This window comes from Podarcis muralis, chromosome 7 (assembly GCF_964188315.1).
Source record: "Podarcis muralis chromosome 7, rPodMur119.hap1.1, whole genome shotgun sequence".
NCBI classification, from domain to species: domain Eukaryota; kingdom Metazoa; phylum Chordata; class Lepidosauria; order Squamata; family Lacertidae; genus Podarcis; species Podarcis muralis.
Window position 1 is genome coordinate 80836129 of NC_135661.1, and position 14849 is coordinate 80850977.

The 14849-nt window shown below is 45.0% G+C and overlaps 1 protein-coding gene across 6 annotated transcripts in view; it reads left to right on the top strand.

Annotated features, from left to right (window-relative positions):
- Window positions 1-14849, top strand: part of POU2F2 (POU class 2 homeobox 2) — a 109764-nt gene that overhangs the window by 82447 nt on the left and 12468 nt on the right. For all 6 annotated transcript variants that reach the window (XM_028742314.2, XM_028742309.2, XM_077932195.1 and 3 more), the window contains 8 exons: window positions 1993-2112; window positions 3234-3434; window positions 4861-4966; window positions 6840-6931; window positions 8152-8313; window positions 10578-10719; window positions 11662-11810; window positions 13854-14030. In XM_028742314.2, coding sequence (XP_028598147.2) covers window positions 1993-2112; window positions 3234-3434; window positions 4861-4966; window positions 6840-6931; window positions 8152-8313; window positions 10578-10719; window positions 11662-11810; window positions 13854-14030 — 1149 coding nt within the window. The remainder of the gene's footprint in view (window positions 1-1992; window positions 2113-3233; window positions 3435-4860; window positions 4967-6839; window positions 6932-8151; window positions 8314-10577; window positions 10720-11661; window positions 11811-13853; window positions 14031-14849) is intronic.

A 14849-nucleotide genomic window follows, 5' to 3' on the forward strand; every position in this document is an offset into this window, starting at 1 on the left:
TTGTTTTGTGAATGGATGTGTGCGTATGAATAAATGTGTGTGTATATGTTAATAAGTAAAAATAAAGGTAAAATATGTTAATAGTTAATAGGTGTGTTAATAGTTGTACGTGTGTATGTTCTGGAATGTGGACTCCAGCAGTTTCTAATGGAGGTAATGTGGACCTTAGCTCTGTGTCCTGCAATAATGCTTTATCATATTACATGTGAAATAATAATAATAACATGGGTCAGTGGGAGCATTTGGGTGAAAAAGGAGGTTGAGGCACCTAGCTATGTTCACTAGCAGCTGCCACCAGAGGGAGCACCGCATCAATTTGCAGTGCCCTTCGTGAAGAGCGTAGCTGCATTCTGATCTTCACAGTGGTTTGGGAGGTGCAAATCAAGCCAGCTTGTATCAGAATTCAGAAAGAACAAATTTCCTGAAGTATCCCTATTTATTATGATAGAGGGGTATAAAATTATGCATGGTATGAAGTTTAGGCAATAGGTCTATTAGAGTGAAAAGAATTTGGAAAGGACAGGAAGTCAAGTTTACATTCCATTCTCCTTCTCTATGCTCCTCCTTGATTCTCTGAAGACAAGTGGTCCAGAGGGCTTTTTAAATGCCTTTTTACAAAAAGGATTTTCGAATGGCTTGTGCTGTGCTTTGAAATCCCAATAAGTGGGGCTGCAAAGGGTAACATGACCTGCCACCCATCTGTCAAATTTTGTCCAGCAGGGTTGGAGAGACAAGGATCCGACCCACTCGCCAGAAAACGTTCTCCACCTCTGTTTATCAGTGTGTTTATCTGTCTTAGTTGACCACTGTTTCCTCCAGATCTCCTCTGGTTCTCTAAATGCTGTACTGCAACTCCCATCATTCCATGCTAATGGGAGTTGGAGTCCAAAGACATCTGTGGGCCACAGGTTCCCTATCCCTACCCCAGAACCAGCTATGGTGGCTGTAGATGAGTGAATTCTAAGGAAAAGTAGTATTTCTGCAGTGCCATGGAGTATTATTTACTACATTTCTATTCCTGTCTTCATTTGGAAAGCAACTTACAGATCCCTCAGGCTAGTCCTCCCATCAGGTCACTAACCTACCGGTACCTACTTAGCTTTAAAACTCTGGTTTTTTTTACAGCCCCTCTATATTTTCTGGTTAAACAAATGTTGCTGTGTTTTGAAGCACAACAGAAACCTGCAAAACCCATTTTGTCCCAGGACTGGAATCATGAAGTAATTCAATACCAGTTGATTGATTTCTGAGTAACTGAAGAAACTTATTTTTTATTTTTCTGGTATAATATATAGCTGAGTGGAAGGTTGGGTGGGTCAGAACCGTGGGCAGCTTTGTACTTTTGTAATCAGTGTGGTAGAGACTCATGAATCAAGTTTGGTTTTGCGGGGGAATTCCCTGCGCCTCAGGCCCAGCAGCAAAACAGGAAGCCAACCTAGCAATGAGTCAGAGAGATAGCATCAACTTCCAGTTGTTGGGATTTTGGTGCTTGTGTTGCTCTTTGTCCCTTTAGCAAGTCGCTTGCAGCAGCAGAGTGAATTAAACACGTGCAGAGCTGCTTACTTAGCATAATGTATTCAAGTTGCAGAATTTTTTTGTTTTCCTTGGTGTTGCTTAGCAGCACCCAGCACCTTGGACAATGTTCCTCAGTTCCATTGGGCCACCATCCTCTCCCTACAGTGATACAGATAGGACTCCGTATTTTCAATGGTAGCCTTAAAACCCGATCCTTTTGTGCTGCCCTGTGAGAGCTACCCATTGCCATAGCTCTGCTTAAGCGCTTCTTCCAGGCTGGTAGCTCGGATGTTAGGGAAGGGGAGATTAGGGGCACAGGAGAGGGGGTCAGGAAGCATGGAAGGAGAAGGAGGACAGCATCAAATTTGTGTCTCAAACAAGCAATGTTGAGCTGCAACAGGAGCGGAAGGATGTCTGTCGCACACAGCTGGAGAGAGAGTCGTAGTGATTCTCTTTCATCTTCTTTTCTCCCTCCAGATCAAAGCTGAAGACCCAACAGAAATTCCTCCAGCTCCAGCCCCAGTCCCGGCTCCCCCAGCTCAGCAGACACACCTGCCCCAGGCCCAGCTTATGTTAGCTGGCAGCCAGCTGGCTGGGGTAAGTGGAAGGTCCTGTGGCCAGACATAGATTACGGAGTTTGGCTTAAGTGGCCCAGGGGGTGGCAGGGAGGTGGATACAAACAAAGGGCTGTTTCCATGACCAGTTTTCTAACAATTGAAAGTCCTGAACTCAAGAAGCATTGAGCCAACGTTCATTATGTAAAAAGCATGGTTATTATTTGATGGGAAGCTTCTCTCTTTCCATAAAGTTGTTTCATAGATTATGTAGTAACAAATCCAGGTTTGTAAGTATACAGATTAGAGAGAGAGAGTGTGTGTGTCTTCTGACAAGCACACTGTATGTGTTTATTATTTAGGTGTGCACTTGGAAAAATAGTTAAAGAAATCATGTACTAAAAGGCCTGTGGTATCAGTTAATGATTCAGAATAGTTTAAGGGAAATAGAGGGTTGATAGGAAGATGGTAGCTGGGGAGGCATGGCTCCCTGGCACTCTGGGGTGGACACTGAAGGATGATGAAAAGGAAATGATGATTTTGAAATCTCACCCCTCTCCTCTCCTCTGAATGTGGTAGGTAGAGGCCTGGGGAAGTGGACATTTCTCCTGTGCAGGTGTGGCTTGTGGAGGGGCTTAGATTGAAACTAAATTCTCATTCTGCATTGCCCTAGCAAAATGCTGCTTATACCTTCCTCATATAAGCAGTAAGGGACCCGGAATGGCGTTGTGTGTTCGTCAGCATTTCTCAGTAATGTGAGAAGCTTAGGTTTGCCCACTCCATTCCTCCTCCTGTGCCTTTCCCAGGAGAAATTCAACACACACAGGATTTCCTGTCCCTGAACATAACGTGAAAGAACAACAGCCCTCGTCTGCTTAGTGAAATTGTCCTATTGTGTTGAATTATAAGCACAGGCACTGCTGTCAGGAAAGGTGTTGGCAACCAAGAGGAATATATTGCTTGGCTCTCTGCTTGCTGGGGCTCTCATACCTCTGCTGATGCGCTGGGTGGGAGAAGGACCCAACTAACCAGCTTCTTCCTTCTCTCTGCCTGGTTGATTTCTCCTCCTTCCCTTTTCCGCCTCTATTCCCCTTCTGCCTGGTCACCCCCTCCTGGCCTGCCATTTGCTATGCTACACCTCTTCTCTGCCTTCCACCAACCCAGCTGACGGCCCTGATGCCTGCCCAACAGCAGCTGCTTCTGCAGCAGGCCCAAGCGCAGCTCCTGGCAGCCGCCGTGCAGCAGTCCAATGCCGCAGCTGCCGCAGCCTCCTCTCAGCAGCCTGGGGCTGAGCTGACGGCGCCACAGAACCAGCCCCAGACGCCACAGCTTGCCCTGTCGCAGCCAATCCAGCTCACTGCACAGGTAAGGGCTTGTGCACGGGAGGCTCAGCTTGCCGGGGGTCTGGCCAGAATGGGTTGCCCAGCATTACACGCTCACCACCACACAGGGAACAGGGCAGAAGTCAAAGCCTATGACAGGCTGCTCATGCAGACGTGGCCTGATCCACGGTTGGCATCCATCTGTCTCAGGAGACAGTGGAGGGGTGCGCCTTTCTGGGCGAGGTCAAACTGTTGGAAAGTTGCAGTACCTGCTGTGGCTCTAGAGACCGATGCGGGAGAGACATGTTTTGTTGCAGCTGGGACAGGTGAAGGCGTTCAGTTCTGCTGCTGCAGGTGCACTGCGGCATTTCTTCTCTTATGTAGGGATGTGTATAGAAACTAGGAGAGGATGTGTTTGTTAGATATTGTTCTTCGTGAGTTCAGCGGGGTACGTCCCTTTGTCGGCCAAAAATAAGGAACCTGTTGATAGGTTAGCTTTAACCTTTAGTTTTAGTGATCCAGGATGCTTTATTGCAGACTGGATTTCCTGTTATTTCCCCCTTTTCTCCCTTAAAAACAATAGACACACCAAACAGTCTTCTTATAAGTAAAGATAGATTTACTCACTCAGTTTCACAATAGCAGTCTTGAGGCAGGCTGAAAATGTAGTTGCAGACATACAGTGGTACCTCGCAAGACGAATGCCTCGCAAGACAAAAAACTCGCTAGACGAAAGGGTTTTTTGTTTTTTGAGCTGCTTCGCAAGACGATTTCCCCTATGGGCTTGCTTCGCAAGACGAAAACGTCTTGCAAGTTTGCTTCCTTTTTCTTAACACCGTTAATACAGTTGCAACTTGACTTCGAGGAGCAACTCATAGAACGCGGTGTGGTAGCCTTTTTTGAGGTTTTTAAAGACTTTGGTGATTTTTGAAGCTTTTCCAAAACTTTCCCAACACCGTGCTTCGCAAGACGAAAAAAATCGCAAGAGGACAAAACTCGCGGAACGAATTAATTTCATCTTGCGAGGCACCACTGTATACAGTAGTTTAGATCAAAATGGAGTTTGAGCTGTGACTCAGATTCAGCACTTGTCCTTCATCCCTAGTCACTGATGAGGCATCGAAGAGAAGAGAAGAGAGAGAAGAGAAGAGAGAGATCGGAGATCAGGAATCAGAGAAAGAGCAGGCTGGGAACGTGACAGGCTTATATAGGCTGTGCCCCTTTTACCTGGCTGTACACAGTGAAAGTGGCTCTCACAGTGAGGATTTTCTGTAGACCCTGTGAGATCCAACTTCCTCTGTGTGTGCCTTTCTAGCAAACACACATTGCCACTCACCACAACAGACCCTGGTCAACTGTAGGAGAATCCTCAACACCTTCACCAGACTGCAGTCCCCAGCATTAAACTGGCATAAATTTGGATGGTAGATATACCCACACTCTTCCTCCCCCTCGCTTCTCTGTTCTAGGACATCCAGCAGCTGCTCCAGCTCCAGCAGTTAGTCCTCGTCCCAGGGCACCACCTCCAGCCGCCTGCACAGTTCCTGCTGCCACAGGCCCAGCAGGGACAGCAAGGTAAGAATGGCTTGTGTGTGAAAAAGAGACTGCATAGGCCACACTCTGCTTCTCCTGGCAAAAGGGTATTTGCAGGCAAGCAGTTCCTAGTGCAACGAGCCGTTGTTTTTCCGCTGTAAGCTGCAAATGAAATTGCCATTGACTTTATGCCCTGATGGGGGGAAAGCTCAGTGAAGTGCTCTTTCCCAACAACTTTTGAGATGTATAAGAAAAACGTTCTAAAATGTTGTGAAAAGTCTGAAAAATAAAACATTGGCACAGGATGAAGAAACAGCAGCATTTGAAAATCAGCACTAGAATACTCTTCCATAGAAGTGCCATGGCATGAATACTGTCATATTTAAAAATGGTTCTAAAAGCATTTTCAGTGTTAATTAAAACATTTTTTAAAACAACAACAACAATGTAATGAAATGACGCTGACTGGAAAATAATAATAGTGAAGGTGAAATGGCAATAGGTTCGGCCGCTTTAGGCATCCCTGCCAAAACCAGATGGAAAAGAAAATGGAAGAGTAACAATACTATGGTGATTTACACCTGTAAAGATTCCACTAGTGTTTATTATTATTAATAATAATAATAATATTAACAACAACAACAACTTGGGATTTTTTGTGGTCTGTCGAAAACCAGAAGAAGCAGCACAGAGAAGACACAGGGGGGAGACAATGAGTTGATGATGTCATGTACTGGTAGATGCCGTATAAAAAGTGAGTGAACCAAGTGTGAGGATAGTAAGCACCTAGTGTGGAAGCACTGTAAGGCAGGGATGGGGAATCTGTGCCCTCCCCCCTCCAGATGCTCTTTGATCTACCAAACTACAGCCAATGTGGCCAATGGTCAGGAATGGTGGAGTTGTAGTCCAGCAACATCTGGAGGACCACACATTCCTCACTCCTGCTGTAAGCCTTGGACAAAAAAAACCAAAACACAGAGTTCACTGTCAGCCTATATCTACTTACCCCACCCTCACCAAGCCCAGGTCTACCAGGAATTATGTGCAGTTCTGAAAGGTGATAAAATCATGTACTTTTCCCTCACCACAGAATTCCCCGTTTGTTCCCCCCATTCTGGGATGAAGAGGCAGATTAGGGAACTGGAGAAATCTGTTCCACTTTGCCTCAGCATAAAGCATTTTATTCTCTCAAGTTAGAATCATGTGCTGGATGGTAGGGGTGAGACAATGTGCCAATTTCGCTTCCTCTCAGTTTTTCAGTTTTCCAATCTTAAGTTTCCATACCAGTTTGCAATTAAAAAAAAATGTCTTCATGAAAATTCCATCAACATTTTTGTATGAATTTATCCTAATAAATATATTTTTGCAGAGCAATTTTCTTAATATAACACTACATTTCTATGTTATTTTCACAAATATATGGTTTTATATGCAGCCTTTGCTCTCATATATGAAACTTAGTGCAAAATAACCTAGCTGGAGAACTGCGTTGCAGAATTTGGAGAAGTATGAATTTCAACAAATGGCTGTGTTTCAGTTTACACTTTGTTTCAGAATGTGTGAATTAAATAGGCTCACCTTCAAATTCCTCCCCAGTCTGCAAGAAAAGACAAACAACTGTGAAGAATAGAAAAACCACATTTTCTAAATGCTGCAGTGTCCAGCTAGGCTTTTTCCTTGTCTGCACATTTTTAGCAGTAGCTGCTATTGTGAATTTTTATTTTCTCTTCAGTCAATGAGGAGTAGGATTTTACTTCGCTTAAATAACAACAGTGGAGGTTTTTAGGGGTCTGAAGAATGGCACCAAACTGGCAGGTTTTTATTCCCGGTTTGGTCAGTAACTTTTCACACGGTGGAATAAGGTGGTGCTTGATTTTGCAAAGCTGAGCTGTTCACTACATCTTTTCCCTCACAGGGCTGCTCCCGACACCAAATCTCTTTCAGCTACCTCAGCAAAACCCAGGGAGCCTCCTGCCGAACCAGCCTCGTGCAGGACTCCCAGCACAGGTGAGTGCGTAAAATACTCAGTGGGAACGCAGAGATTGCCAGCCTTGGTCTGGCAGTCTCATTCTTCCTCTTTTAATGCTGTACTCTTGTCTGCTCCAGTATATCTTGCTTTGAAGAAAAGACTGTTTCACCACAGTTAACGCAATGCAATGATCATTTTGTCAGACCCTTGAAGGCAGTGGCGATCAGGAATTTGTTTATTTGTTTAGTACATTTACACCCCTTCCATTATGGAACTTCACGGTGGTGTGCATGGAGGGGGGTGGGTCCTTTCCCAGTCAGTCTTCCAACCAGGCACTGATCAGACCGCTAGACCTGCTTAGCTTCATCGTGGTGGCTCTGTGTCTTGTGCCCTGGAACTATGAGGGTTGTGATCACTCATCTCACCTTTGCCTCTGCTTAAACAGTTTCCCAGGTATTGTTTCAAAGACTTGCAGAAATGTCTGACCAGAGCCAACAATGGGATATAAGTAATATGGTAATATTGACACCACCTAGGAAGCAGTGTCCTTTTGTCCCACTGCTTGGCCCGGGAACCAGGGACAGGGAAACCACTCTTTAGTGTTCAACTGAAGCACACAAGTTGAGTTTTCTCCAGATTTGCTCCAGTTTGGAGCTAGAGTGCAGGGTTTCCCTGGGAAAGGAGTGGGTCAGTGTTATGTACTGAGTTGAATAGGATCCAAAATGCAGCAGTCTGATTGGTCCTAGAACAATTGGATCCAAAATGCAGCAGTCTGATTGGTCCTAGAACAATAGGATTCAAAATGCAGCAGTCTGATTGGTCCTAGAACAATGCAGCAGTCTGATTGGTCCTAGAACAATGCAGCAGTATGATTGGTCTGCAGGAGCCACCCAATCCAGCTCCAGATGGAAGTGAATCCACAACCTGATTGGCCTACAGGAGAATTCCGGAATTAGCCAATCACGTGCAGCCCATTGTGTAAATAATGTATATAAAGCAGATACTTTGGGAAAACTTTCATTCCTCCTCACCACTATGAGCTGAATAAAGAGCATGAAATCCACTCTCGACTCTGAGTATATTTCAGTCAGGCAGAAGACCTCTTGGCCCCGTGCTTTCTAGGCACGGGAGTGGTGGAAGTGTGGGCGAGCCCTAAGCTGTTTCACCGAGGTCTTGTTCATACATTATTCTTTGCCTTCTGTTCGGTGCTTTCGTGCATCTTGGTTCAGCATTTTTGTGTCTTCTTTCTGCTCCCCAGCAAGTGACTCGGCCTGGCCTCCCCGAGTCCCACCTCACTCACTCACAGCCACCCAAATGCCTGGAGACCCCTTCACACCCTGAGGAGCCCAGCGACTTGGAGGAGCTGGAGCAGTTTGCCCGCACCTTCAAGCAGCGGCGTATCAAGCTGGGCTTCACACAGGTACAGGCCAAGGTGTCTGGCTTAGGCTAGTCCACGATGGAAGAGTGGGATGTCGTTGGTTTCCTTTAGGGGGCTGTGCCAGATGTTGCCCTGTGAACATTTTCACTGTGAAATTATTATTATTATTTTCTCCTCCCCCCCAATATCTTTATTGAAACTTAACATATATACATAATAACCAAAATTCCCAATGATTCCCTCACATAAAATATAATATCTAAATTACAACAGCTACTTAATTATATACATAATTATAAAGCCCACCACCCACCCTCTACTTCCCTCCACAGCAATTCGACTTCTTTATATTTCTTTCTACCTTTTCTCCTTGCATTCTATAATAAATTATTTTTGTTACATTCTGATTTTTCCTTCTTTATTGGTTTTGTTATTGCTTACATTTTTCATTCTAAGCTTATTAGCATGTCATTTTTAGAACAATATTTTGACATAGAATCTTCGAAATACTTCCACTCCATTCTTAACTTTTGATTTGATTGGTATCTTATAATTGAAGTTAATTTTGCCAATTCTGCATACTAACACTGAAAGCCAGTGTGGTGTAGTGGTTAAGAGCGACAGACTCGTAATCTGGGGAACCGGGTTCACGTCTCCGCTCCTCCACCTGCAGCTGCTGGGTGACCTTGGGCCAGTCACACTTCTCTGAAGTCTCTCAGCCTCACTCACCTCACAGAGTGTTTGTTGTGGGGGAGGAAGGGAAAGGAGAATGTTAGCCGCTTTGAGACTCCTTTCGGGTAGTGATAAAGCGGGATATCAAATCCAAACACTTCTTCTTCTTCTTCACTTAATTTACAAACATTTTCGCTGTGAAATTACTGTTCCGTTTATTAAATTTCTATATCGTCCTCCATCCAAGGACCACAGGACAGTTTACAACATAAAAACACAAGAACACATAACATAGTAACAAACAAAAACAAGAATGACTCTCCCCTCAGTTTAAAAGGCCTTCAATTGTTTAATTAGCCAAAGGCCTGGGAGAAGAGGAATGCTTTTGCCTGGCATCTAAAGATATGTAATGAAGGTGCCAAGCAAGCCTCTCTGGAGACAGCATTCCACAAGCGGGGAGCCAATGCAGATAAGGCCTGTTCTCCTGTTGTCACCCTCTGGAGCTATTGTGGAGGAGGCACACAAAGAATCATCGAATTGTAGAGTTAGAAGGGAGCCCAAGGGTCATCAGGGATTGAGGCGGCAATGTTCTCGGGGGGGGGGGAGACTAAGGTCACTTCCAGATGACCTGTTTATTGAACATTCATTCCAATTTGTTTGCCCAAAGTTTGTGGGGTGGTTAGACCTTGTTGGACATTAGAGGCTTTAGTTGAGATTCCTGCATTGCAGCGGGTTGGACTAGAGGATCCTTGTGAGTCCCTTCCAACTCGACAGTTCTATGATTCAGTGATTTAGCATTCATTCTTAATTGTTCACAGGGAGCCTAGACCATGTCGATCTTTTGATGAGGTGGTCATGTATCTCCAAATCACATTTAATTGTGCAACCTAAACTTGCCTGAATGTGATGGAATCGAAAATAGTGACATCCTGGAAGTGCCCCAAACATACATAGAACTAGGAGCAGCTCTAGAAAGTACATTCCCCATGTTGGTTGCATAAGCACAACCTTCTCTTTGGGATCAACCTGAGGAGTGAGGCAGAGATCACGCCAGTTTGAATGCACAGCCTTAAGTATTTTTTTGTGGTTTTTTGTGGTTTTTTGTTGTTGTGGTTTTTTGTTTTATACACAGGCTTTTTTACTACTTTTAGCCAAAAGTAGTAAACTAAGCAATTTATAAGCATCCACAGTACAAAACCAGTAATATTTTCAAGAATTTTTAACAGTAGAAATACATTATTAAACAGTGGGTTGTATTCAGCACTTAGACCCACTGAAATCAGTGGACTTTAGTTAGTCTTGTATTTCAGTGGGTATATTCAGAGTATGATGCAACCCATTGTCAGTAATTCAATAAAATTGAAGAGGAATAAAATCAGTCAACCAACTAAAAATTCCATAACATAAACACCTGGGCAAATGAAAAAGGTTTTAAGCATGTACCGAAGAGAAGAAAATGTTGGTGTCACCTGTACCTCCCTGAGGGGAATATTCTACAGTTGAGGCACCCTCTGATGTTTATACATGGTTTATTTCTGCTAGAGATGGGCCTCCTCTGATGATCTTAATGCCCCGGCAGGTTGTATGCTCTCGGTAACAGCTTCTCTCCCCACCTCTGTCTCTCTCCTCCACAGGGTGATGTGGGGCTGGCCATGGGGAAGCTTTATGGGAATGACTTCAGCCAGACAACCATCTCGCGCTTTGAGGCACTCAATCTCAGCTTTAAGAACATGTGCAAACTCAAACCTCTACTGGAGAAATGGCTCAATGACGCTGGTAAGTGGAGAGCAGGAAGAAGCTGAGGTCTGCTGGAGGAGGGTTAAGGCCTCTTAGAGGCAAAAATAAAAGAGCTTTTGGGGAGTGGGTGGGAACAAGCGATTAGAAGGAAGGTGGAGCTCAAGATTTGAGATATTTTCTGCTGAGGAAGCTAAGCCCTGATTGAGTTGGTGGAGAGGAAAGATGTGGAAATGAGCAGGTGTGAGGGAACTCATTGTCAGGGCTGGGGAGAACATAACGGAATGGAAAAGAATGACTTCATTATCTAAGAATGGTCCCCACATGTCTGGCCTAATGCAGGTGTCAGATAGGCCTGAACAGGCCTTTGGGGAGCCGGTGGGTGGACAGGGGGCCTGGCCCAAGCCTCCAAGGACAGAGGGAGAGAATGCTAACTTCAGGCCTTTAGGAAAATTCACTTTATGGGCTCAAAGTTCTGCAGATTACTTCCCAGTAAGGCAGAACATGGGAAAATATTTCCTCAGCATATACATTCAACTTTAAAATTGCCCCTTGACTGCTACTAAGATAGATCTTCAAAGGTTTCGTTTTTTGAGCTGAGAAGCTACTGTTACACAGGCTGCTTAAAAGCCAATCCAGTGTGAACTCTCTAAAGCAGGACTCCAACATAGCCCCCTCCAGATGTTGCTAAATTCCCATCAGCCCCAGCCAGCATGAACAGTGGCCACAGATTGTGGGAGTTGTAGTCTCAACAACATCTGGAGGGCACCATCTCTAAAGTCAAAAGGAGATGGCAGAGAGGCAAGGGACTGGTGTCACTTCTCAAGGCAAGCAAGTGGAAACTAGGCCCAGTAGAGGGAAAGAGGAAGATAGTGAAACTGGATCAAGCCATAGGAAGGAGGTAACACACCAGGTGGGGTGCTGTATACTGGGTGATGATGTTTGCAAGGTGACTAAATGGCTCCCCTACACCTCATGTTTCAGAGACAATGTCTGTGGACTCCACACTTCCCAGCCCCAACCAGCTGAGCAGTCCCAACATGGGCTTTGATGGGCTGCCAGGCCGGCGCCGCAAGAAACGGACCAGCATTGAGACCAATGTCCGCTTCGCATTGGAAAAAAGCTTTCTCGCGGTGAGGCATTTCCCATTGTCCAGCCCCCCACGTACCTAAAGTATGATATGGAAAAACCAGGTTTCAAATTCCTGTTCTGCGAAACTCTGACCTCGGCTAGTACGGTTCCTCACCGAACCCACATCTCAAGGCTGCTGTAAGGACAGAAGCAGATAAGGCCATGCATGGGCCACCCCAGTTTTATTCTCAGGAAGTGTGTGACATATAAGGAAATGAATAAAAACAAAATTAAGCAATTTTACAATGTGTTCAATTTAGATTGTATATCACTTTCCAAGGCTTTCAGCAACTTTTCCTTGTCTCTAGTTCTTCATGGGGAAAAGCTGTTGGGAGAAAAGGCCAATTTTACTGCCCTTGGCAGCAATTGCAAGAAAACCAGGGGTTATGCCAGGGAATGGGAATCTGAGGAACCAAGGCAAGGGTGGGGAACCTTTTTCAAAGTAAGGGCCACATTCCTTTCTGGGCAACCTTCCAAGGGCCATGTTAGTGGTGGGTGGGGCCACAGGCAAAAGTGAGTGAGGCAATCAATGTACATAGTAAACCTTTGCACAGTAGGCAAGTTTCTATACACACCTCTCTAACCTCAACCCAGACAAGCAAGAGGCATTATCTGTATTCAGTGATTCATTCCTGCTGGGCAAAAAACACTTGTGAGAATCGAGGCCAGCTATGCATGGGGCCTGGAGAAAGGAGGCATAGCCAGAGAGAGTGGCATGGAGACTCACATTCGGCGCTTGATCCTGAAGTTTCTCATCCCTGGACCAGGCATGAGTCAGAATCAAAGAAAACACAAGAGCCAGGAAATCCACTTTGCTCTGGCAAACTCCTGACCCAAACAGGAAGCCCTCTATAGCTCTTCCTATTTAGGAGGGCCCAATGGCCATCCTAGGAAGAGCTTGAGAAGACTTCATTGCCCTACCTAGAAGGTGCTCCAAACTGCTGCTCTGGTGGCTCACACAGAGCCAAGGGCTTCTGATTTTAGTCCAGGTAATTAATGACACTCCTATTTTACAACAAAGGGGAAAACAAGGCTGAGAGAGTATGACTTCCCCAAAGTCTTTGGCTGAGCTACCACTCGAACCCAGGTCTCCCAAATGAATGGCTGACTCTCTTCTCATTTGATTCCAGCTGATAGAAGTGTGTACACACCATACATTTTAAGCACATTACTTCCCCCAGAGAATCCTGGCAGCCACAGTTCACCCTTCACAGCACTACAGTTCCGAGGATTCTTGAAAAACCATGTGCTTTAAATGTGTATTTAAATGCAAGGTGTGTGCACAGCCTAGGTGTGTGTTCTGGGTTGTTTTTTAAGTTCATTTACCGTAACTCTCTTGCATTTAACTGATAGGTCAGCTTAAGCCTCACGTTATTGGTTGTCAGAAGCAAAGGCAGGGAAATTCTCAGCAGGGTGACGTTTTGTCATGTACAGTGGTGCCTCGCAAGACGAAAAGAATCCGTTCCGCGATTCTCTTCGTCTAGCGGTTTTTTCGTCTTGCGAAGCAACCCCATTAGCGGCTAAGCGGATTAGCGCTATTAGCGATTTAGCGCTATTAGCGGCTTAGCGGGCTTAGCGCTAAGCTGTTAAAAGCCTATTAACGGCTTAGCGGCTTTGAAAAAGGGGGGGAAGCAAAAAAAAAAATGGCGAGACTCGCAAGATGTTTTCGTCTTGCGAAGCAAGCCCATAGGGAAATTCGTCTTGCGAAGCGCCTCCGCGACGGAAAACCCTTTCGTCTTGCGGGTTTTTCATCTTGCGAGGCATTCGTCTTGCGGGGCACCACTGTACTGTGTACCAGAAAGAGCAGAGAAAGTGACACAGAGCAGCAGCAGTTCTGTGCCTCAACCTTTCTAGTGTCATCCGCTGCCTGTATTTCAGGTTCACGTGATAGTTTGGCAGCAGATCTAACGTTCTTTAGAATGAGTAGAACAGCCCCCTACATGTTTCTATGATTTGTTTTGTTTTGTGTTCCTGTTGGGACTCTATGCCATGACTTGCCCCAATGTCACACCATCCTGTTTCCAACACCTTCCCCCAAACTGCAGAACCAGAAGCCTACCTCAGAGGAGATCCTACTTATTGCCGAGCAACTGAACATGGAGAAGGAGGTGATTCGCGTCTGGTTCTGCAACCGCCGCCAGAAAGAGAAGCGGATTAACCCTTGCAGCTCTGCTCCCATGTTGCCTGCCCAGGGCAAGCCTCCTGGCTACAGCCCTCACATGGTACGTTCCTACACACGTTCACTCCCCCCCCCCCGGCACAAAACTCCATGGAATATACCTGTATGGAACCTGTATGGAGCCTTCTGTGCTGTGCAGGTGAGGGCCTCTTGCAGATACCTTCTTATCAGGGTGTCCATTCTGCACAATAGTTGAATTTGGCCTTTAGAGCTTATTTATTTCAGAAAAATTATATGCTAGGGTTTTTTTGTTTTGTTTTTTTGTACCCCTCAAAGCACTTTACAAAAAAGCAATAAAGTTTATCACTTTTTAAAAAAGATAAAAGCAACTGTTTAAAACTTTCAAAAAATTTAAACCAGTGATGTGCTAAAATAATAGTAACAGGTGTTATGGTGCCTACCTGTTAAATATTGGACAGGTGCTAGCTCTGTTTGTCTTTTTGGCACCTGCTGAAGACTTTCCTCTTCCAGCAAGTCTTTTAATTAGTGGCCTTTATCCAAGTCTGCATATGTGTCAGGATTATTTCTAAAGATGCCTTAATAGTGCTACTTTTTCTGAATTTGCTGCCCTGGGTTCCTTTCAGAGAATAGACATTTAATAAATAAAAATGAATAAAATTTAATACATACATGTATTATTTTCCTCTGCACTGCATCTTTAATCATACACTTAGCTTCACAGTTTGGAGTGTGAACCCCACCCCCACTCCTTCCCCCAATGGACAATCCCTACATTACTTGGCCCCCCCATATGATACAAAGCTTCCTTCCTTGATATATCCTTTTACATGATGCATATATTGTGCTCATACAAAACTCTGCCTACCTACCTGATCTTCTTTCGCTGCAACTTCACTGAGCT